We start from the raw sequence: 25,932 nt of genomic DNA, 5'->3' as shown, positions 1-25,932 counted from the left end.
AATCTATGTTAAGTTTCTTTAAGAGTCTGCTGATATGTTGAGATGCCGTGATCACCTCCATTAACTAATCTATTGAGTTAGAGGATCAGATTGAGAAACTTGAGAAAATGGATATGCCTTTAAAATGCAGTAAAATGTTGAACCCATGTGATAAGAGAATGGATATGTCTTAAAACTGCAGTAAAGAGTTGAGCCCATGTGATTGGAGAATGAATATGTCTTAAGACTGCAGTAAAGAGTTTAGCCCATGTTATTGGAGAATGGATATGTCTTAAAACTGCAGTAAAGATTTGAGCCAATGGGATTAGATAATGTGTATGTCTTAAAACTACAGTAAAGAGTTGAGCCCATGTGATTGGAGAATGGATTTTTCTTAAAATTGTAGTAAAGATGTGAACCCATTAATGGCTAAACTGGTCACATGCTGCCGAATGTACACATTGAACCCTCTAGTAAGCTCAGGATTTTAACCATTTCACTGAGCCTGAGGTGAGACACTGGGCCTGAGGTGAGACACTGGGCATGAGGTGAGACACTGAGCCTGAGGTGAGACACTGAGCCTGAGGTGAGACACTGGGCCGGAGGTGAGACACTGGGCCGGAGGTGAGACACTGGGCCGGAGGTGAGACACTGGGCCGGAGGTGAGACACTGGGCCGGAGGTGAGACACTGGGCCGGAGGTGAGACACTGAGCCTGAGGTGAGATACTGAGCCTGAGGTGAGACACTGAGCCTGAGGTGAGATGTTCTCTCGAGACAGGAGCACTCACATAGACAGCCTTGGCAGGGTCTCCATTTCAGAAGTGACACACAGATCAGACATCCCAGCTGTTTAAATTGAAACCAACATTCATATCAAGAAAAGTGTGCATGAACCTGACAATATCTGTCTAACCTCGATAACTACAGAACAAGTCCACAAACAAATGTCTATTCCTCCTCTTTCCTCATCACCTGAAAGCAGGAAAGACGGTATACTATTAAAGAAAGCAACAGATAGTGGTCTAGAACTCTCTACGGTTCCTGTGATGGTTCGCTAGTGAGCAATGACCCCGTGACCTTCAGACATTTCTGGACCCTCTGACAGAGAGGAGTGACAGGAGCCAGTAGAGTTATGTCTCCACTCATTCCCTGGTGCAGTCCCAAACACTAAACCAAACAGCATGGTCCATTTACTAATGCTTTTGAACAAAGTCCTCTAGAAGTGATGCACTTGATAGGGGTTACAGTGGGGTTTGGGAGACACACCCACTAATCCAGTTTGAGATTCGTTGTCACGGTGAGACAGTAAACAAAGGTATTAGAACTGTAATCTGACAGTGAGTAAAATGGGGGGGCTTGGAGACATGTCTAGATTCTGTCCCGATAACTCCTCAGAAGGATTGTGTTGGATTTAAAAATAGTTTCATTTTGCATTGTCTGACGCTGTGGGAATGTTAATAACTCAGAAGACAAAAATGAAGCTGACAAGTCTTCACACCCACTTCATACAAAAAAAGAGACAGTCGTCGACAGAACAAACCAATGCATCACATTGTGTTGCTCTAATGAATCCACAGAGGATGCAGACTGGTACCACAACAGGGTGATCCAGCCTGAGGAGGACCAGCTCCTAGCTGTTTACCAGACAACAGGGTGATCCAGCCTGAGGAGGACCAGCTCCTAGCTGTTTACCAGACAACAGGGTGATCCAACCCGAGGAGGACCAGCTCCTAGCTGTTTACCAGACAACAGGGTGATCCAGCCTGAGGAGGACCAGCTCCTAGCTGTTTACCAGACAACAGGGTGATCCAGCCTGAGGAGGACCAGCTCCTAGCTGTTTACCAGACAACAGGGTGATCCAGCCTGAGGAGGACCAGCTCCTAGCTGTTTACCAGACAACAGGGTGATCCAGCCTGAGGAGGACCAGCTCCTAGCTGTTTATCAGACAACAGGGTTAGGAGATGCAAGGAGAGGATGTCTATTAACAACACAGAGTAATGAATGTTATTAGAGGCCTTAGAGGGGAGGGAGGGAGGGAGGGAGGGAGGGAGGGAGGGAGGGAGGGAGGGAGGGAGGGAGGGAAAGGGTATAGAAAGAGAGAGAGAACAGGAGGGGATGTGTGCACTAGAATACAGAAAGTATTTGGTTAACCTCATCACCATGGAGACTGGATACAAGACTTGAAAACACATCTGTCATATGAGTGTCAGTGTGTGTGTGTGTGTGTGTGTATGTGCATGTGTGGGTTGATGTGTATGTGTATATGTATGAGTGTGTGTTCATGTCTATGTGCATGTGTGTGTATGTTTATGTGTCCATGCGTATGTGTATGTGTGTGTATGAGTGTGTGTGTGTGTTCATGTGTATGTGCACGTGTGTGTATGAGTGTGTCTGTGTATGTGTGTGTATGAGTGTGTGTACGTCGGTGTATGTGTGCGGGTGTGTGTGTGTTTTTAAGAGTATTCCAAAATATGCCCAGAAGCAACGAATATACAGTCCATGTAGACACTGTTTCCCTGAGTGAACAGAGCGACACCTACCCCTGCCAAAACATCAACACGAACTTCCTCACCCTCAAAAAGAACAACTTCCTAGCCTCCAGCCAAATGTATGACCACATTAAAGACACACAGAGCATTCGTCGCTGTTTGCACAGAGCCCCCCACAAAACATCAAACAATGTCAAATGTCGTTGACTTCCAACACGCTTGTGGCCGAGCGAGCGCTGAGATGACAAGCACGGTGAAATGAGCATACAAGAACACGTCTTGATCATCAACACGTCTGCAATGGCTAAAGTTGATTGCGACAAGGCAAAGGCCATGATCACCCCTCGAAAGTCAGACAAACACAACCCACCTAGAATGACAGGCAGGCACCAGAAGATTCACCGATGAGAGAACAGGAGGACTCCCTCCAAAACTACAAGAGGACGTTGGTGCCATGTGGATGATGATGTGATTTCCTGCAGACCAAATACATTAGACACTGTTGTTGTGAAGGAGGTCTGAGCCAAGCGCTCATTCAGGAAGTGGGCTGCTCATCTGACCTCTGGCCTGGCTGTCGGAATGTGGGTGAGGCTGTTCAGGCAGGTGTTGTAAACTATAGATTGACTGTACGAGGCCAATAGATTGACTGTACGAGGCCAATAGATTGACTGTACGAGGCCAATAGATTGACTGTACGTGGCCAATAGATTGACTGTACGTGGCCAATAGATTCACTGTATGTGGACCTGTAGATTCACTGTATGTGGACCTGTAGATTTACTGTATGTTGGACCTGTAGATTGACTGTTTGTGGACCTGTAGATTCTCTGTTTGCTGACCTGTAGATTCACTGTATGTGGCCAGTAGATTGACTGTATGTGGACCTGTAGATTCACTGTACGTGGCCAGTAGATTGACTGTATGTGGACCTGTAGATTAACTGTACGTGGCCAGTAGATTGACTGTATGTGGACCTGTAGATTAACTGTACGTGGCCAGTAGATTGACTGTATGTGAACCTGTAGATTCAGTGTATGTGGACCTATAGATTCACTGTGTGTGGACCTGTAGATTTACTTGATGTGGACCTGTATATTCGCTGTATGTGGCTTGTAGATTGCAGGCCAACATCAGATAATCAGTGGTCATGGACAGCCTTTCTGTTTGAAGGAGAAGGCTCATCATTGAGCATCAATGCACATAGCGGCCTGTGTGTGTGTGAGTTTATTAATGTGTGTGTGTGTGTGTGTGTTTGTAGTGTGTGTTTATTAGTGTGTGTGTGTAGTGTGTATATTAGTGTGTTTAGTGTGTGTTTATTTGTGTGTGTGTGTGTAGTGTAGTTGTTCTAGAAGCAGTGATTTGATAGGTGCAGCTGCACACTGACTACCCTCTGAATTTCAATGAGGCATGGTCTCTCTGTCTGTCTGTCTGTCCGTCTCTTAATTCAATTCTCTCTTTTCCTCTCTCTCTTTCTCTCTTTCTTCCCTTTTCTCTGTCTCTTACTCTCGCTATAATTTCTATTTGATGCCTCTCACTCCCTCCCAGTCTCTTACCATCTTTATTTTTCTCTCCTTCTCATTCACTCCCTCTCCATGTGTCATCCCATCTCCCTGTCTCATCCCATCTCTCCCGCTGTCTCATGCCATCTCCCTGTCTCATGCCATCTCCCTGTCTCATCCCATCTCCCTGTCTCATCCCATCTCTCCCGCTGTCTCATGCCATCTCCCTGTCTCATGCCATCTCCCTGTCTCATCCCATCTCCCTGTCTCATGCCATCTCTCCCCCTGTCTCATGCCATCTCTCCCCCTGTCTCATCCCGTCTCCCTGTCTCATCCCATCTCCCTGTCTCATGCCATCTCCCTGTCTCATGCCATCTCCCTGTCTCATCCCATCTCCCTGTCTCATCCCGTCTCCCTGTCTCATCCCATCTCCCTGTCTCATCCCATCTCCCTGTCTCATCCCGTCTCCCTGTCTCATCCCGTCTCCCTGTCTCATCCCATCTCCCTGTCTCATCCCATCTCCCTGTCTCATCCCGTCTCCCTGTCTCATGCCATCTCCCTGTCTCATGCCATCTCCCTGTCTCATCCCGTCTCCCTGTCTCATCCCATCTCCCTGTCTCATCCCATCTCCCTGTCTCATCCCGTCTCCCTGTCTCATCCCATCTCCCTGTCTCATGCCATCTCTCTTCCTGTCTTACTCCATCTCTCGCTACCTCAAACCATCTCTCCCCCTGTCTCACCCCATCTTTTCCCCCTGTCTCATCCCATCTCTCTCCCTCTGTGTCTTTCTTTTAGCAACATTGTCAGCTGAATCTTTCACGTCATCCAGCATCAAGCCTGGTTTTCCCTCTTCTTATTTCAACCTCCACTGCTCCTCTTTCCTCCACTTTCCACCTCCCTTGCTCCACGCTCCTTCTGTCTCATCTTCCCCTGCTCACTTTTCTTCTATTAACTGCAGGATCCACTAATAGAATTTTCTCTCGCCCCCCTCACCTCTCACCCCCCCATATCTCAGTCCTCCACTAACCTCTCAACCCCCCATCACCTCTATGTCCCCCCCTTCACCACAGTCCCTCTACCTCTCTCTCCCTCAGGTTGTGAATGGGGTTAGTGTCAGCTGGAACTCTTGGCTCTGATTATAAAGACTCTATATTAGCGAGGTGCACAATTAGCAGACCAGATAAATGACAACATCCATGAAGAGTGAGCAGGCCAATGCTATTGGGACTGCAGAATCGTTTGAATGCACAGTAACTCATAATGAATCGTGGAAGTATTGACTCTTTCTGAATTGTTTTTGCTCACAATGAGTCCTCCGACTAATTCTTCAAACATCTCAAACAGTCCTCAGGATTTCCGTTCTAGTTTTTATCTCATTCTTTCCTCCTTCCCATCCCCTGCTCTCTTTCTCCCCAAGCTGAGGGCATTTGCATTTTTTCCAATTCATTATATTTTGTTAATTTTGTGAGGTTTCATTCGCCAAACAGCTGCGACCCTACCCAAATGAGCGCGAGTTGGGGCGGTGGGGTTATGGAGGGGTAGAGAATGAGATCGAGAGATAGAGAGGAACTACAGAGTAGAGATTGAAACACAGCTATGTTCCCCTGAGGAGCAGAACCTTCCTCCCCACCACAGCTATGTTCCCCTGAGGAGCAGAATCTCCATCCCCACCACAGGATCACAGCACCATGGGAACATGACTACCATGCGGTCCATGGGGAGGAACGTCATGGAGACGTAGAAACAGCCCCCCAAGGGGAGAGCCAACATAACAACACAACAGCCGAGCTGAGATGGGGCCGCTACATCTACCAGAACAAGTGAACGAGCAGACCGATGGGACTAAAAGAAACAGAGAAACAGAAGACTGAGGGGGAGAGAGCGCGGGGGGGGGGGGGCGAGGGGGGAGGCAGAGAGCGGGAGAGAGAAGTGGCACTGAACCACAGGAGGAGATGATGATGAAAAGGTGATACGAGCAGTGCTGAACCTCACCAGGAAAATGTTTCACACCGCACACACAACACAAACGCACACACACACAACCATGTACACATACACACCCCATCTACACATATACAATGTACACACACACACACACACACACACACACACACACACAAAACCATGTACACACACAGAGCCATACACACGCGCACACGCACAACCATCTACACACACAAAACCATGTACACAAACACACACACACTTGTGGCAGGAAAGTCTGGCTAGTAACCTGGATACACCTCTGATGACCTTCATGTATTAGAGAGACCAGGGTGAAATAGCTGGTGGACATTGTTTCAAACAGTCAGTCAGACATTCAGTCAGACAGACAGACAGACAAGTGTTATGGGATCAGAGTTAAGTGTGATGGGGTCAGAGGTCACTGACAGGTGTTGCATTTTCCAGTTTTGATGTGATCTGTCTGCGTCCCTCTGAAAATAAATCCCTCTTTCAAAGGATCAATGAAGAGACATTTCCTGAAGTCAGGATGAGATTGAGATTAAGATTGCGCCCTCAAGGTTAAAGTCTGCTCCTATGAGGCCAGGAAACAGTCAGATTAAAGTGTCAGTATAGATCAGTGCTGATCTAGCATCAGGCCTTATCTAATTCATTAGGATCTGAAAGGTTAAACAGATCCTAGATTAGCACTCCTATTATAAGAGGCTTTGTAGAGTTGAGCTAACCTTTCACCAGAGCTGGGGCTGGGGCTTTGTGTGTAGAGTGTGTAAGTTAACCTCTAACCTTTCTGAGCCAGAGCTAAAACCTTTACAAATGTCTCTTTTACATCTTCACAACTAAAACCTCAGAGGAAGCCTGGTCTTTAATTAGCAAACCGTACCGTCCGTATATTTACCGGAGGGCCTGAGAAAGACGTGTGGGTGGGTGGGTGGGTGTATGAATGAGTGTCAGGTGTGTAGAAGTAAATTGTACCATCACAGGAGGGTGGAGGCCCCTGGAACTCCAGATGAGTGCCAAGATGACAGGTTAGGATGCTGTTACCACTGAGCTGGTAGCCTGGAAGGCATCTGTAACGCACTATGTCTCCTGTACACAGAGAGCGGAGGGAGGCACAGGGAGAAAGGAGCAGGGGCATGGAGAGAGAAGGGAGGGACAGTGAGAAAAGAAGAGGGAGGGACAGAGAAAGAGGAGGAGGAACAGTGAGAGAAGGAGGGACAGGGAGAGAGGAAGGAGAGACATGAAAGGAGGAAGAGACAAGAGAGGAGAGAAGAACAGAGAGAAAGAAGGGACAGACAGGGAGAGAGGAAGGAGAGACAGGGAGAAAGGAGAAGAGACAGGGAGAAAGGAGGGACAGACAGGGAGAAAGGAGGAGAGACAGGGAGAAAGGAGGAGAGACAGGGAGAAAGGAGAAGAGACATGGAGAAAGGAGAGACAGACAGGGAGAAAGAAGAGACAGGGAGAAAGGAGGGACAGACAGACAGGGAGAAAGGAGAAGAGACAGGGAGAAAGGAGGGACAGACAGGGAGAAAGGAGGGACAGACAGGGAGAAAGGAGGGACAGACAGGGAGAAAGGAGAAGAGACAGGGAGAAAGGAGGAGGGAGCATAATTAGTAACCATGGTGGTTTTGTCCTTATTGATTGTTCTATTTAGTATTCTAGTATTTGTTTTTATTCTATTGCATTTTTATATTTTTTTCTTTGTCTTTGTAAAGCACACTGAATTGCTGCTGTGTATGAATTGTGCTATATAAATAAACTCTATTGAAGTTACAAAGCAGAGCCTAAAAGGTATATACCTGCATGTTTAATACATGGTCTGTTAGCTTGAATTATTAGACGTCAGAAAATTCTAAAGATTTTTAGTTTGGAAATGGAGTAGGGCTGACCCCATTTAGTCAACTGGTCGATGGTTTGGTCAATAGGTTGTTGGTTGTCCGACACGGTTTGAGTCTCGGAAATAGATTCGTTTTTTTCAGAGAATGAGACACCTGTTTGATCTGCACCTGTCTCGGGACAAATCCATTTCATGTTTTGGAGAAAATGTGCTGCTTCCTAAAAAGCACGGCCTATTGACCATGACACCAATTTCCAAGTTGCACATTTTTATATTTAAATTGTCAATTATCCAAGCCACAAACCGCACAATCTCTCTCTATTTTGAGTTATCTGCAGCAGTTGACGAAGGTCCAATGAGACAACAACCTTCCACAAAACCAGATTTGAATATTTTATCTATGGGTGGAGAAGTGAAGTACAGAGAAATACTGTTCTTTGATGCAAAATACTTTCTTATTTTTGTCAGGGACAGACCTAAAAGGCATACTTGAGGTTTAGGTTATATAAAAACCTCCTGCTAATGACGAATAGAAAAATTGACACAAAAAGTGGCTTTTAACTGTAAATGCAACGGTTGTCATAAGGCAATTTGACTTTTCTTCATACTAGTTGGAAATTGTCTATATCTTTAACAACTTATGATTATTTTTGTAATAATATACCTATCTAATAGATTTTCCTGGCTGCAGTGCAAGCGTGAGACATGATCCACTGTCATGACAGATACATTATGTTCATTTTGTGAGCCTTTTATTTACTTGAAGGGTCCATTTCATGTCATGACACATACAGAAAGATGTTATCCTTAAACGGAATTTGTATGACATAATCTTTTAAATGTGCAGACCAAGTATTTCAAAGATAATTATTTCTAGCTAAATATTTAGACCACATTTTATAATATTCCTAGTTTTGCTATGCGTTACATCAATTCATAAATCTTCAGCTTCAACCACAGACAGTTTCACTGTTACCAGTCTGATATATTGACACCTTTGACTTGCAAAAACACATATTTAATACATTAATATTATCATGAGTGACCATTTGGGACAAAGTCTGTCTGATTAACTCGTTATATCAAGTTTCCCCACTGAGTCATGTTAAGGAGTGTTTTTTTCTGAGACAGATGTTAAGGAAGGCTAGACTGTGTTTGTATGTGTGTGTGTGTGTGTGTGTGTGTGTGTGTGTATGTGTGTGCACGCATATCCACCCACCAATTTTAAATTCCTTGCTGGCCATTAGGATCTCTGCATTGGGGATGATTGGCGGAGGCAAGCAAAACTGCAGTCTGTACGCTGAAGATGACAGGATGAAAAACATGTTATCATCTCTAGTCTGTTAGAATGGCAGTCTGTACGTTGAAGATGATAGGATGAAAAATATGTTATTATCTCTAGTCTGTGAGAATGGCAGTCTGTATGCTGAAGATGACAGGATGAAAAACATGTTATTATCTCTAGTCTGTTAGAATGGCAGTCTGTATGCTGAATATGACAGGATGAAAAACATGTTATTATCTCTAGTCTGTTAGAATGGCAGTCTGTACGCTGAATATGACAGGATGAAAAACATGTTATCATCTCTAGTCTGTTAGAATGGCAGTCTGTATGCTGAATATGACAGGATGAAAAACATGTTATTATCTCTAGTCTGTTAGAATGGCAGTCTGTACGCTGAAGATGACAGGATGAAAAACATGTTATTATCTCTAGTCTGTTAGAATGGCAGTCTGTACGCTGAAGATGACAGAATGAAAAACATGTTATTATCTCTAGTCTGTTAGAATGGCAGTCTGTATGCTGAAGATGACAGGATGAAAAACATGTTATTATCTCTAGTATGTTAGAATGGCAGTCTGTACGCTGAATATGACAGGATGAAAAACATGTTATCATCTCTAGTCTGTTAGAATGGCAGTCTGTATGCTGAATATGACAGGATGAAAAACATGTTATTATCTCTAGTCTGTTAGAATGGCAGTCTGTCTGCTGAAGATGACAGGATGAAAAACATGTTATTATTTCTAGTCTATCAGAAGGGGATGTAAAACATGTTATAACATATGAATGAAGATGATGAAACATACCTTGATAGTTGATTCGAAACAGTCCACCTTTCTCTGTGTTGCTACGGAAACGTACAAGGACCTGATTGGACGTACTGCTGGCGGGTTCATTAGGCTCGCCCTCCGTAAACACGCCAAGTTTCCTTGCCGTTTCCTGGGGGCCATCCCTAAGCGGCGACAGAGGAAGAGTCAAAGGTGAAAATGAAGTAGGTTCATTAAAACTAAGTTTTAAAGACAGCAAACATTCTTCAGTGTGACTTGGTCTTCCAGGAGGACTCAGAAAGCCTATATAAATCTTGTTTTTACCGGTCATCTTGGTCAAGAATTAAAGAACCAAACAAGTCAGCAGCTTGAGTTCAGATTTTAACAAACTCTAATTCCTATTCCCCAAATTACAGTACCCTCTGAAACTAATGTAATCCAAAATGCAAACATATGACCCAAATCAACCAATGACAGTTCTGGAAACCACTTTCACCCATTTCAGCTCCGACTCGCTTCCAGTAGCAATGGCCCTTGGAAACAAACATTACTGCCTTGGCACTCGAAATATCAAACATGGCAGCCAAAGTCCTCCTCAGATTCCTCCTCTCCGAAAGGTCTCTCCCTCCCTTCTTCTCTCTCCCTCTCCAACTTCTCCATCTCTAACCCTCCATCTCCCTCAGCCCTTCTCCCTCCATCTCCCTCAGCCCTTCTCCCTCCATCTCCCTCAGCCCTTCTCCCTCCCCCTCAGCCCTTCTCCCTCCATCTCCCTCAGCCCTTCTCCCTCCATCTCCCTCACCCCTTCTCCCTCCATCTCCCTCAGCCCTTCTCCCTCCCTCCCCCTCAGCCCTTCTCTCTCCCTCTCCCTCACCCCTTCTCTGTCCCTCCCCCTCAGCCCTTCTCTCTCCCTCTCCCTCAGCCCTTCTCCCTCCCCCTCAGCCCTTCTCTCTCCCTCTCCCTCACCCCTTCTCTCTCCCTCCCCCTCAGCCCTTCTCCCTCCATCTCCCTCACCCCTTCTCCCTCCATCTCCCTCAGCCCTTCTCCCTCCATCTCCCTCAGCCCTTCTCCCTCCATCTCCCTCAGCCCTTCTCTCTCCCTCTCCCTCACCCCTTCTCCCTCCATCTCCCTCAGCCCTTCTCCCTCCATCTCCAACCTCTCTATCTCTTTCCCTCCCAGTCTTCAATTCCAAAACCATCTGTCTCTAGCTGTCAGCATGTGTGTGTGCGCGTGTGTGTGTGTTTGCTCTGGTTGTGTGTGTCTGGCCATCATCTTCGCTATCCCAGATTACACACCAGCTCTGAAAACGCACCACTAGGAGATGATTCACTGGATACGCCCCAAATGCACTACCGTGGGTCCCTGTGGGCAGGACGAGGGCCCTGTAGGACGCAGGGTGATACTGGAGATGCAGAGGTGCTGCAGCCATAACTTATCCCCTAAGAGGCTCAGTGACTGGCACACTAACAGCAGTGCTAAATGGAAACTGGGGGACGTGAGACCGGCCATTTTGGCTCTTGAGGAGACGAGTGGGTTGGAAAGAGATGGAGGCAGAGAGCGATGAGAGGGAGAGGAGGGAAAAAACAGGGAAGTGAATGGAATAGAGAGAGATATGACATTACTGCACTCCAGTACAAGCCTCTCTACCACAGCTGTCTAATAAGCCTAGGGCTGGTTTAATGTTCTTTTGTAAACTTAAAAACTGTTCAACTGCTGACTTGGTCCATCTGTAAATACCTGTTTTTCCACCTGTTTCCACAGCAACTAAATCCAAGTGGAAAGTCTTTCTTCCATTTCTGGACACATGGACGTATGAGGTTCTGTTGCATGTTCCACGTTTGGTTCAGCTTTGGCTTTTTCATAGGTGGCCTCACTCAACACGGTTGACGTAAGGATGGCAAGTTGGCCCTGACGTTGCAAAGAAGCCCCACACCATGATGCCACCGACGCCAGCCTCCTCACTATACCTAAGACTCTAAATGGCTGTTTCCACACCTGCCTGATTTTATGGACCCACATGGTTTTGGGTTCGTCTCAGGTATGAGCTGCCTTCAATGCATTTCAGAGATGTTTTGAGTTTATTTGGTGTTTTATCAAACAAGATGAATAAATCACACTTAAATATTGTAAATTATACTGTAATTGATTTATTGAGAATAAGCTTGAATAATATTCCCAACAGTTCTTTCAGGTCTTACTGTATGACTGAGATGGGATTAAACTAGGTCTAGCCCTTGGAGGTCGTATGCATATAGCAGGGATGGGCAGATTCCTTTCCTGTTCAAGATCTTTGTCAAAACCAATTTGCAGAACTGATTCAAAACCATGAATGTCTAGAATAGGATGTATTTCCTACCATTATGGTGAAACTACCAGTATAATTCTTTACTGAGCTGCATATGAAATCAGGTGACCTTGAGCCGACCAATAGGAGAGGACGGAGGCCGCTGATGTTAGGTCCTGGACACAGACCCTGTTCTAAGCGATGAGGTTTCCCCTGCAGTCCACTCACCAGACAGTGATGAAGTCGTGGGGCCCGTGGACCTGCAGCAGGGTGAAGTTCAGTCGCACACCCAGGCCAGGGGCCACGCTGATCAGCCACGTGCAGTCAGCCGACCCGGGGTACTCCTCTGGATAGCCAGGAGAGAACACGGTCCCATTGTCAGACGTGATGTTTCCCCCACAGGGCACTGGGGAGAGGAGAGGGGCACCACAGTGCATGAATACAACCACACAAAAGATACATTTTCCTGTGTAGGAGAATCTCCCCTCCCCTCTTTTTCCTCCCTCATCTCCCTTTCCTTTCCTCCATCTTCCCCTCTTTCTGTCGTTCTGTTTCTCCCTCTCTTCTTGGCGGTGGTGGTGGAGCAGTTGTCAGGGCTGGAGATTAACCAAGAAAAGCCTGTTAGCAGGCGAAGGCCCTGTTGGAGTGTTCCATGGAGATAAGGACATAACCACATCCTTGTGGAGACAGTGTGGGGCGGGGGCAGAGGCGGAGAGGGGGAGGGATGTCAGGGGGGGATATTGGGCAGACAGCGATAGTGTCTGGGCAACTGAAGAGTGTGCGTGGGTTGGGGTGCGGTTGGAGACAGTAGCTATGACAACGAAACATCCATGTAAGAACAGGCCTTCAGGAGCTACTCCCTGAGCCACAGGACAGATCTCCAGGTCAGGGCTGCATAGTCCCTATTCCCCCTCACTGTCTGACTGCCTGGTGGTTCACTCACCCCCTCACACACACACACACACACACACACACACACACACACATACAAACACACACACAAACACTTAAGCCCTCCCAGGAATGCTGGAGTTCAACAGATACATGGATGTCATGTTCCCAGGTCATAAGGACGTTCCCACGAAAAACTAAAAAATGGTGTTGAACCCCTGGTAGCATTCCTGCTACACCCCTGGACATCCTGCTGGAAAGCATTATCATGCTCCTACAGACACTCAGTGAAGCCCAGGGCCTTTCAGCTGCCATGAAGATATCAGACCTACACCCTGTCTTTGAGATATCGGACCTACACTCTGTCCTCTGAAATATCAGACCTACACTCTCTGTCCACTGAGATATCGGACCTACACTCTGTCCTCTGAGATATCAGACCTACTCTCTGTCCTCTGAGATATCGGACCTACACTCTATCCTCTGAGATATCGGACCTAGACTCTGTTCTCTGAGATATCGGACCTACACTCTCTGTCCTCTGAGATATCGGACCTACACTCTCTGTCCACTGAGATATCGGACCTACACTCTGTCCTCTGAGATATCAGACCTACTCTCTGTCCTCTGAGATATCAGACCTAGACTCTGTCCTCTGAGATATCAGACCTACACTCTCTGTCCTCTGAGATATCAGACCTACACACTCTGTCCTCTGAGATATCAGACCTACACACTCTGTCCTCTGAGATATCAGACCTACACTCTCTGTCCTCTGAGATATCGGACCTAGACTCTGTCCTCTGAGATATCGGACCTACACTCTGTCCTCTGAGATATCGGACCTACACTCTGTCCTCTGAGATATCGGACCTACACTCTCTGTCCTCTGAGATATCGGACCTACACTCTCTGTCCTCTGAGATATCGGACCTACACTCTGTCCTCTGAGATATCAGACCTACTCTCTGTCCTCTGAGATATCAGACCTAGACTCTGTCCTCTGAGATATCAGACCTACACACTCTGTCCTCTGAGATATCAGCCCTTCACACTCTGTCCTCTGAGATATCAGACCTACACTCTGTCCTCTGAGATATCAGACCTACACTCTGTCCTCTGAGATATCAGACCTACACTCTGTCCTCTGAGATATCAGACCTACACTCTGTCCTCTGAGATATCAGACCTACACTCTGTCCTCTGAGATATCAGACCAACACTCTCTGTCCTCTGAGATATCAGACCTACATTAATGTTTTTATTGCATGTAAAGCATTTGTTTACATTGTTTAAATTTCTGTTAAAACAAGTTAAAACTATAATTAAAATATGCAAACCTGAAATTTTAAGAAAACTTTACAAACATTACATAATATGGTAAAATTTTGAGAAAAAAATTAACATGTTATATGTATTATATATGTTGTATGTATTTAATGTATTATATGTGTTGTATGTATTTCATGTGTTATACGTATTACATGTGTTATATGTATTATATGTTGTATGTATTTCATGTATTATATGTGTTGTATGTATTTCATGTATTATATGTATTACATGTGTTATGTATTATATGTGTTGTACTGTATGTATTTCATGTGTTATATGTATTACATGTGTTATATGTGTTATATGTGTTATATGTGTTGAATATATTTCATGTATTATATGTATAACTTGTGTTATATATATTATATGTGTTGTATGTATTTCATGTGTTAAATGTATTATATGCGTTGTATGTATTACATGTGTTATATGTATTTCATGTGTTATATGTATTACATGTGTTATATGTATTATATGTTGTATGTATTTCATGTATTATATGTGTTGTATGTATTTCATGTATTATATGTATTACATGTGTTATGTATTATATGTGTTGTACTGTATGTATTTCATGTGTTATATGTGTTACATGTGTTATATGTATTATATGTGTTGAATATATTTCATGTATTATATGTATAACTTGTGTTATATATTATATGTGTTGTATATATTTCATGTGTTAAATGTATTATATGTGTTGTATGTATTTCATGTGTTATATGTATTACATGTGTTATATGTATTTCATGTGTTATAAGTATTACGTGTTATATGTATTATATGTGTTGTATGTATTTCATGTGTTATATGTGTTATATGTATTATATGTGTTGTATGTATTTCATGTGTTATATGTATAACTTGTATTATATGTGTTATACGTATTACATGTGTTATATGTATTACATGTATTAAATATGTTAAAAATTAAGACACCACTGCACCTTTTTCTTTCCTTAGTTGAAAAGGAAGGTTTTTAATGAAAATAAAAATTAAGAGATCACTGCAAATTGAATGCTTCTGTTCCTCACTCACTTTCCTTTTCAACTTTTTTGGAAAGAAAATAAAAAGTTGCAGTGCTTATATGGGTTATATGTATTACATATGTTACATGTGTTATATGAAATACATGTGTTATAGCATAGCATAGCATAGCAGCATAGCATAGCATCATCTTCCGCTTATCCGGGGCCGGGTCGCGGGGGCAGCAGTCTAAGCAGGGATGCCCAGACTTCCCTCTCCCCAGACACTTCCTCCAGCTCTTCCGGGGGGACACCGAGGCGTTCCCAGGCCAGCCGGGAGACATAGTCCCTCCAGCGTGTCCTAGGTCTTCCCCGGGGTCTCTTCCCGGTGGGACGGGACCGGAACACCTTCCCAGGAAGGCGTTCCGGAGGCATCCGAAACAGATGCCCAAGCCACCTCAGCTGACCCCTCTCGATGTGGAGGAGCAGCGGCTCTACTCTGAGCTCCTCCCGGGTGACCGAGCTTCTCACCCTATCTCTAAGGGATCGCCCAGCCACCCTGCGGAGAAAGCTCATTTCGGCCGCCTGTATCCGGGATCTTGTCCTTTCGGTCATGACCCAAAGCTCATGACCATAGGTGAGAGTAGGAACGTAGATTGACCGGTAAATCGAGAGCTTCGCCTTGCAGCTCAGCTCTTTCTTCACCACGACAGACCGATACATCGACCGCATTACTGCAGAAGCTGCACCGATCCGTCTGTCAATCTCCCGTTCCATCCTTCCCTCACTCGTGAACAGGACCCCTAGATACTTAAACTCCTCCACTTGAGGCAGGCACTCTCCACCAACCTGAAGTGGGCAAGCCACCCTTTTCCGACTGAGGACCATGGCCTCGGATTTGGAGGTACTGATTTTCATCCCCACCGCTTCACACTCGGCTGCAAACCGTCCAAGTGCATGCTGAAGGTCCCGGCTTGAAGGGGCCAACACGACAACATCATCCGCAAAGAGCAGAGACGAAATCGTGTGGTCCCCAAACCTGACACCCTCCGGCCCCTGGCTGCGCCTAGAAATTCTGTCCATAAAAATTACGAACAGAACCGGTGACAAAGGGCAGCCCTGCCGGAGTCCAACATGCACAGGGAACAAGTCTGACTTACTGCCGGCAATGCGGACCAAGCTCCTGCTTCGGTCGTACAGGGACCTGACAGCCCTTAGCAAAGGACCCAGGACCCCATATTCCCGAAGCACTCTCCACAGGATGCCGCGTGGGACACAGTCGAATGCCTTCTCCAAATCCACAAAACACATGTGGACTGGTTGGGCAAACTCCCATGAACCCTTCATCACCCTGTAGAGGGTATAGAGCTGGTCCAGTGTTCCACGGCCTGGACGAAAACCACACTGTTCCTCCTGAATCCGAGGTTCTACTATCGTCCGTATTCTCCTCTCCAGAACCCTGGCATAGACTTTCCCGGGGAGGCTGAGAAGTGTGATCCCCCTATAGTTGGAACACACCCTCCGGTCCCCCTTCTTAAAAAGAGGGACCACCACCCCGGTCTGCCATCCCAGAGGCACTGTCCCCGACTGCCACGCGATGTTGCACAGGCGTGTCAACCAAGACAGCCCCACAACATCCAGAGACTTGAGGTACTCAGGGCGGATCTCATGTGTTATATGTATTACATGTATTATAAATTTTTTATATGTATTACATGTGTTATATGTGTTATGTTTTATATGTGTTATATGTATTACATATGTAATATGTGTTACAAGCAGCGCTGGACTTAGGATAAAATAAGTGCAGGAACTGACAAATCATCCAAATGTATATTCGCTAATAAGGCTTGTTCCAAAGTACACCATCCCAGATGACCTGTTTGCCTAAAACAGAAACTGGAACACTGTTTGCCTAAAATTAGGCAACTGTGGTTTCTGACACCTTTCTATCAGTACCAGCATGAACTTTTCAGCAATTTGAGCTACAGTAGCTCGTCTGTTGGATTGGACCACACAGCCAGCCTTCACTCCCCACGTGCATCAATGGACCATGGGCTCCCATGACCCTGTCGCCGGTTCACTGCTTTTCCTTCCTTGGGCCACTTTTGATAGGAACACCCCAAAAGAGCTGCAGTTATGGAGATGCTCTGACCCAGTCGTCTAGACAATAAAATGTGGCCGTTGTCAAAGTTGCTCAGATCGTTACACTAGCACAGTTTTCCTGCTTCTAATACATCAACTCTGAGGACAGAATATTCACTTGCGGCCTAATATATCCCACCTACTGACAGGAGCCATGATAATGAAATTATCAGTGTTATTCACTTCACCTGTCAGTGGTCATAATGTTATGGCTGATGGGTGTATCAGTGTTATTCACTTCACCTGTATGTGGTCATAATGTTATGGCTGATGGGTGTATCAGTGTTATTCACTTTACCTGTCAGTGGTCATAATGTTATGGCTGATGGGTGTATCAGTGTTATTCACTTCACCTGTCAGTGGTCATAATGTTATGGCTGATGGGTGTATCAGTGTTATTCACTTCACCTGTCAGTGGTCATAATGTTATGGCTGATGGGTGTATCAGTGTTATTCACTTCACCTGTCAGTGGTCATAATGTTATGGCTGTGTATGCCTTATATGTATTTTTTGTACTTTATGTATTATGTGTTATATATATTTTGTGTATTTTATGTATTATGTGTGTTATATGCATTATACACCTTGTATGTGTTATTTGTGTTTTATGTTGTATAGGTTTATTGTGGACTATAGTGAAATTAATTGTGTTATAGAGATGAGCTGGAGATTGGCTGGTTGGTGTAAAACATAAAGAGGCATTGCACACACTCACACACATACATTTACACACACTCACACACATACAAATGAGCACGTGCACACACACACAAATGCATACACACACACACACACAGACACATAAATGCACACACACGCACACACACACGCACACACATAAATGCATACACACACACACACACACACACATACATGCATACACACACACACATAAATGCATACACACACACACATAAATGCATACACACACACACACACACATAAATGCACACACAGACTCAGATGACACTCTCTGGTGAAATGTTTTCATCTGGTTCTTTCACCATCCAGTTACATACACACTCCTCCCTTTACCTCTCCTCCCATCTCTCCCATCTCCCTCTTTCCTCCCATCTCTCCCTCCCCTCTTCTCTCTCCCTATTCCAACCTCCTCTCTCCCATCTCCATGTCCCTCCGCTCTCTCTCTCTCTCTCTCTCTCCCACTCTCTCATTTCCACCTCCCTTTCCCCTCCTCTCTCTCCCATCTCCATGTCCCTCCCATCTCCCTCTCTCTCCCATCTCTCCCTCCCATCTCTCCCTCCCCTCCTCTCTCTCCATCTCATCTCCGTCCATCTCCCACTCCTCCCCACTCATTCAGCACATTCCCTAAGTCACTGGCGTTAGTATTGATTCTGGTGAAGGACTCTTGAGTCTACTAATGGAGGGCGGTAATGGAGGATAATTTGCATTATTCATGAGAGATAATCCAAACCTACGCACATTGGAGGCCTCCTGGAATCATGACACCATACTTCAGCTAAATAACAGGAAATGTGATATGAATACTTCTAGTAAGACAGCTATGTCCGTGTTCTACATTTTCCTCAGGTCAGTTTTTTTATTTATTTATTTACTGGAAGTATCCTGTCAACAAGGTTCACTGACGAATCGAATGTTAGCATAGGTTATAGCAGCGAATCAGATTGAGGGTATGTAAAGTGTTACCTTCGCAGCGAGGGAATGGACGGTCCCAATTGCGTGTGGTTCCGTGTTCACAGGTCAGGATGGAATGGCCCATCAACTGGTAACCAGGGATGCACTCAAAGGAAATGGATTGGCCCACGTTGTAGCCCGCCCCCACAACCACACCATACCGGAATGGCTCCGGGTCTGGACATTCTGCGAGCTCATAGGCTGGTTTGGAGAAAAGATGGGGCAGGGAGGGACGGAAGGATGTGGGGAGGAACGGACAGAAGGAGAGGCTGTAACAAAGCAGTGAAACAGGAGAAAAATAGCTGCCTTAAAATCAATTCCTGCAGACTTCTGTTTGCTGCATTTCCACATTCTGTACTTAAGAAAGCACAGCATCAGCCCCTCTCAAAAAGTTGTTTGTGGTAGCAGATCGTTTTTGAAAATACGGTGAGCGAAAATCATTATTTTTAACAGAACGTATTTCTGATGTGTCATACATTATGTACCCAGGAACATGCCTTCAAAATGCCTTTGATTCAAATGTTAATTAGCAGTTTTCCTAGAGCTGCTAATGCTAACATTCATGTGTGTGTTTTCCGGGGGTTTATTGAGTCAGAGATCTCACAGGAAGCCGCAAAAAGTGACGTCCACAACAAAGAAACAGATTCACTTTTTTTTCATCTTTTTTTTCTAGAACCAGGCTTTATTGTGGAACAATGAGGTAGAACCGTAATGTCTGCCTGGTATTGCCTGTCTTTTTAATGTTGACTAACTGAGCGACTGTACATGATCATATCACTACTCAGGCACTCCTAGAGATCCATGGAATGTGTTGGCAGTTGCTGGATTGTGTTGCCTGCAACAGTCGTCCAGTAATCTGGGTTGAAACATAGCAGTGGACACTGTAGCTAGGGAAATTACCCATGTTACATTGCAATTCTGATGTCTTCTGATAACATGCTGACATGTTGGATTTCTGTTTCTCGGGCCCATTTCAAAACTATCACCAACGCCTCCATAGACCCAGTGAGGTTTGCAGGCGGAGCCAGTGGGTCAGTGTAAGAACCTGTTGGTGGACAGATAGCGCTGCATTCACCACCACTGTAGGATAACCCATACAAGACAAACTGTCCCAGTTGAACGTGTCTGGCTACATCTGTCAGTAGATCAGTGACTTCCTGATTAACTGGGGAAAATGTGAAGACGGCCAGTGGAGATGAGCAGTGAAAGGTGACAGTAGACTGGCAGTGGAGACGGGCAGTGGAGATGAGCAGTGAAATGTGACAGTAGACTGGCAATGGAGATGGGCAGTGGAGATGAGCAGTGAAATGTGACAGTAGACTGGCAGTGGAGATGGGCAATGGAGATGGGCAGTGCAGATGAGCAGTGAAATGTGACAGTAGACTGGCAGTGGAGATGGGCAATGGAGATGGGCAGTGGAGACGGCAGTGGAGATGAGCAGTGAAATGTGACAGTAGACTGGCAGTGGAGATGGGCAGTGGAGATGAGCAGTGGAGACCTATTTTTGACATAATCTGTCACATGCAGTTTCTGTCATGTCTGACTATGTCCATGTAGATTCTGTCATGTATGACCATGTCCATGCAGATTCTGTCATGTCTGACTATGTCCATGTACCACGGAAAGAAAAAACATGCATAAACAAAGAGAAGAGCCTGCGGCCAAATCCACTGGAGCTGCTAGTGGAGTTAGTTTGATGCAGTCATCTAAATTATTCCCTATTTGTTTTTTCACAGGATACGAAACGGAACGGAAATGAGAGGGAGAGAAAGATTGGGAGAAAGATGAGCAGCCAATGAACCTTGAAGGCCTGGGATATAAAGATGACTAAAGAAAATGATTTCTCTGGATCAGAACATTCTCTGTGAAAGATAAGTCATGCAAGCACTAAAAAAAGGGGGCATTTCCAAAAATAATGCTTGGTTTATATGCTAATGTACACATCATTATGGAAATGCAAGATAGTACTTTTCAATTTGCCTCTCATTCTATGAATCACAATAAACTTCCCCATGTTCTGTGCTGCAGCTTCTCAGAAAAGTGTGGAGTTTCTGTTTTCCCTTTTCATTGGTATTGTGGGATGGAGAGAGGGAGGGACAGTGGTCTCAATCCAACCTGCCTTCATTACAGAGCTGGGAACTGTTTTCCTGTAGTTTTATAGAAATGTATGGACAGCAAGTTTTGATAGACTCTGATATAGCTGACAATGTAAGATCAGTAAATATGAAAGCCTTATGGGTTTTACATCAGCTCAGAAGTGATGCCAGTTTAATAAAACCATTTCATCCAAAGACAAATGTAGCCAAACTCCAACGAATGAGGATTTATCATTTTGCATTGACGGCCAGCGGTAAACATGTATTCCCTGATAAAATGGTGGGGGAGTTTCAGCAATAGATATTCAAGAAAGACTACTGCATGGCTCACAGATAGATAAATAAACGTTATATTATACATTTTATAGTTCAGTCCAAGTTAATCTTTCATACATTTCCACAAAAAGCTATTGGGGAGTGGGATGTATAGCCAGATCTAAGTTCCTAACTGTCATATTATTTAGAAAATCCACCAGAAAATCTTTCTGGGAAAAAAACGTGAGCTGCCTCTAAACTGCAGATTAAAACATAACAATATCAGTCACATCAGAAATTAATAGTCAACCCGTTTTCATGCAAACATAACGCTGCCCAAGGTGAGCTGAACAAGCAAAAGCTTTTTTTTTATCTTTTTTCAATTATCCCAACAGGAAAAAGCAGCAGGATTCTTTTACATTGATACCCGTGTGCTTACGACCAACTGGTTGGCCTCCACTGGCCCTTCTGCAATTCCCCAGATCCAGCCTGAACACAGGTGTTTAAGCGCTCATCAGTGCTCATAATTACATTCCTTTAGAAAGCTTGCGAATGTGCTCCGGCTCCAGGCTTCTGTTGCCCCACGCCTCCAATGAAAAAGTGTCAGCTAAAGCACGTGTGAATCGGTTGTCTGAGGGCCTTTTTACAGAACGATGTGGGGAGAGAAAAGGTGACTTATTTTACACAAGAGACTGAAATGAGCTGAGAGAGCGTTGCGGACTAGAAGAGACTTAAATGAGCTGAGAGAGCGTTGCGGACTAGAAGAGACTGAAATGAGCTGAGAGAGCGTTGCGGACTAGAAGAGACTGAAATGAGCTGAGAGAGCGTTGCGGACTAGAAGAGACTGAAATTAGCTGAGAGAGCGTTGTGGACTAGAAGAGACTGAAATGAGCTGAGAGAGCATTGTGGACTAGAAGAGACTGAAATTAGCTGAGAGAGCGTTGCAGACTAGAAGAGACTGAAATGAGCTGAGAGAGCATTGTGGACTAGAAGAGACTGAAAACAGCTGAGAGAGCATTGCGGACTAGAACAGACTGAAATGAGCTGAGAGAGCGTTGCGGACTAGAAGAGACTGAAATGAGCTGAGAGAGCGTTGTGGACTAGAAGAGATTGAAATGAGCTGAGAGAGCGTTGCGGACTAGAACAGACTGAAATGAGCTGAGATAGCGTTGCGGACTAGAAGAGACTGCAATGAGCTGAGAGAGCGTTGCGGACTAGAACAGACTGAAATGAGCTGAGAGAGCGTTGCGGACTAGAAGAGACTGAAATAAGCTGAGAGAGCGTTGCAGACTAGAAGAGACTGCAATGAGCTGAGAGAGCGTTGCGGACTAGAACAGACTGAAATGAGCTGAGAGAGCGTTGCGGACTAGAAGAGACTGAAATTAGCTGAGAGAGCGTTGCGGACTAGAAGAGACTGAAATGAGCTGAGAGAGCGTTGCGGACTAGAAGAGACTGAAATGAGCTGAGAGAGCGTTGCGGACTAGAAGAGACTGAAATGAGCTGAGAGAGCGTTGCGGACTAGAAGAGACTGAAATTAGCTGAGAGAGCGTTGCAGACTAGAAGAGACTGAAATGAGCTGAGAGAGCGTTGCGGACTAGAAGAGACTGAAATGAGCTAAGAGAGCGTTGCGGACTAGAAGAGACTGAAATGAGCTGAGAGAGCGTTGCGGACTAGAAGAGACTGAAATGAGCTGAGAGAGCGTTGCGGACTAGAAGAGACTGAAATGAGCTGAGAGAGCATCGTGGACTAGAACAGACTGAAATGAGCTGAGAGAGCGTTGTGGACTAGAAGAGGCTTTCAGAGGCAGACAATGAATGGAGCTACTGTAATGGACTAGTGATATATGAAGGAGTAGAGGGACTGGTGATATATGAAGGAGTAGAGGGACTGGTGATATATGAAGGAGTAGAGGGACTGGTGATATATGAAGGAGTAGAGGGACTGGTGATATATGAAGGAGTAGAGGGACTGGTGATATATGAAGGAGTAGAGGGACTGGTGATATATGAAGGAGTAGAGGGACTGGTGATATATGAAGGAGTAGAGGGACTGGTGATATATGAAGGAGTAGAGGGACTGGTGATATATGAAGGAGTAGAGGGACTGGTGATATATGAAGGAGTAGAGGGACTGGTGATATAAGAAGGAGTAGAGGGACTGGTGATTTGTGAAGTTGTTAATCTGAATGTTATGAGGAGTTAAATCTGAATGTTAAAGGAAGGGGTTCATCTGAATGTTATACAGATGAGTTAGTCTGAATTTTATATGGATCAGTTAATCTTAATGTTGTATGGATGAGATAGTCTGTATGTTGTACAGATTAGTTAGTCTGTATGTTATATGGAGGAGTTAGACTGAATGTTATTTGGATGAGTTAGACTGAATGTTATATGGAGGAGTTAGACTGAATGTTATTTGGATGAGTTAGACTGAATGTTATGTGGATGAGTTAGTCTGTATGTTTTTCGGAGGAGTTAGACTGAATGTTATATGGATGAGTTAGACTGAATGTTATATGGATGAGTTAGACTGAATGTTATATGGATGAGTTAGACTGTATGTTATATGGATGAGTTAGACTGAATGTTATATGGATGAGTTAGTCTGTATGTTATATGGAGCAGTTAGTCTGAATGTTATAGGGAAATGTTAGGCAGATTTTTTTGTTTGCTTACCTTTGGTATTAATGAATAATGAAAACTATATGTTTGCACAAAAATAAGAAGAGTGCAAATAAAAGAGAAACCTCTTCTGTCACATACCTTGATACTCAAATCTGAAGCCTGGTCGGTTCTGGGAGTGATCACTATGAAAATACACTGTTGTCTCATGGGAGGTGGTGAGGAGAGAGGGCGGGACATCCTGTCCACTGAATCGACCAATCACACTGCTGGTGTCGAGGGGGCCGTTCCTTATCTCCAGGAAGTCATGGTTGGCCTCGGTTGAGAAGTTCAGGAACTGGATGTGGGCTCCTAGGGTGGAGAAAAATACGGCGACAGGAATGTAATGTCTGTTTGGGCTAGTCTGTTAAGGGTAGTCTGTTAAGGGTAGTCTGTTAAGGGTAGTCTCTTTGGGCAAGTCTCTTTGGGCAAGTCTCTTTGGGCAAGTCTCTTTGGGCAAGTCAGTTTGGATAGTCTGATTAGGCTAGTCTTTTTGGGCTAGACTGTCTAAGCTAGTCTGTTTAGTCTGTCATCCAATCTGGCAGTAATACATCTAAGACCAATGCCACTATTATATTGAAACACTCCAAAACACAACACCCACATTCCTTATATTATGAACTATGCCCAGTGACCCAGCAACTCTGTCAGATTACGTCAGCCACTACATCTACTCATACCACTGACACTACATCTACCCATACCACTGACACTACATCTACTCATACCACTGACACTACATCTACTCATACCACTGACACTACATCTACTCATCCCACTGACACTACATCTACTCATACCACTGACAATACATCTACTCATACCACTGACACTACATCTACTCATACCACTGACACTACATCTACTCATACCACTGACACTACATCTACTCATACCACTGACACTACATCTACTCATCCCACTGACAATACATCTACTCATACCACTGACACTACATCTACTCATACCACTGACACTACATCTACTCATCCCACTGACACTACATCTACTCATACCACTGACACTACATCTACTCATCCCACTGACACTACATCTACTCATCCCACTGACACTACATCTACTCATCCCACTGACACTACATCTACTCATACCACTGACACTACATCTACTCATACCACTGACACTACATCTACCCATCCCACTGCCAGTACATCTACCCATCCCACTGCCACTGTCACAACAATCACAAGGCCCTCTCACCGTATCCCACTGGCAGGTAGATCCTCCAGGTACAATCGCTGTTGCTAGGGTAGTTACCGGGGAAACCAGGGCTCAGAATCATGCCCTCCATCTCCTCACGGACTCCTCCACATTGTGCTGGACCAAGGGAGACGGGAGAACACAGGTCATTGTTTCCATGCGTTTCGGGTGAATCGTTACACTGAAAAGGAGGAGCTAATGTGGAACAACTATTTTACAGAAAAGTTGTTTTTGTATGAAAACAAATGATTGTTTTGTGTGTGGAGGAATTGACTAGGCATGTCAGTACTGCCTTTTCTTAAAGGAGAGACAACAATAATATTAATAATAATTTTCTCATGAAATGACACATCAGGAGGGAGCAGGTGTTCATTAACTAAATATCTTTATCTCTCCAAAACATCAAGGTCTCTCAAGCACCTCTGTAGACTGGAATGTGTTATCTTCATATCAGACGCCCTCCCTCTCATTCAACTCCTCTCTTCCTCAGAGTTCTTTGAGCTTAAACCAACGTTCCTGCACTTCAATAAAAAGTCAATCACTCAAAGTCTATTTTATTGAAGCGCAAGTTCAGGGCTGTGATCAGTTAGGAGACTCAACAGTAGGGAGG

At 44.8% G+C, this 25,932-nt stretch overlaps 1 protein-coding gene across 1 annotated transcript in view; it reads right to left on the bottom strand.

Annotated features, from left to right (window-relative positions):
* csmd2 (CUB and Sushi multiple domains 2) overlaps positions 1–25,932 on the bottom strand; it is a 331,743-nt gene that overhangs the window by 53,106 nt on the left and 252,705 nt on the right. Inside the window, exons 41-47 of the mRNA XM_029122791.2 lie at positions 25,323–25,439; positions 24,204–24,413; positions 19,103–19,291; positions 12,326–12,503; positions 9,856–10,001; positions 8,984–9,064; positions 6,903–7,016 (exon numbers count right to left, since the gene is read on the bottom strand). Of these exons, the coding sequence (XP_028978624.1) occupies positions 6,903–7,016; positions 8,984–9,064; positions 9,856–10,001; positions 12,326–12,503; positions 19,103–19,291; positions 24,204–24,413; positions 25,323–25,439 (1,035 nt within the window). The remainder of the gene's footprint in view (positions 1–6,902; positions 7,017–8,983; positions 9,065–9,855; positions 10,002–12,325; positions 12,504–19,102; positions 19,292–24,203; positions 24,414–25,322; positions 25,440–25,932) is intronic.

This window comes from Esox lucius, chromosome 10 (assembly GCF_011004845.1).
Source record: "Esox lucius isolate fEsoLuc1 chromosome 10, fEsoLuc1.pri, whole genome shotgun sequence".
Lineage (NCBI taxonomy): Eukaryota > Metazoa > Chordata > Actinopteri > Esociformes > Esocidae > Esox > Esox lucius.
Note: the sequence above shows the minus strand (reverse complement) of the source record. Positions and strands in the feature narration are given on the sequence as shown.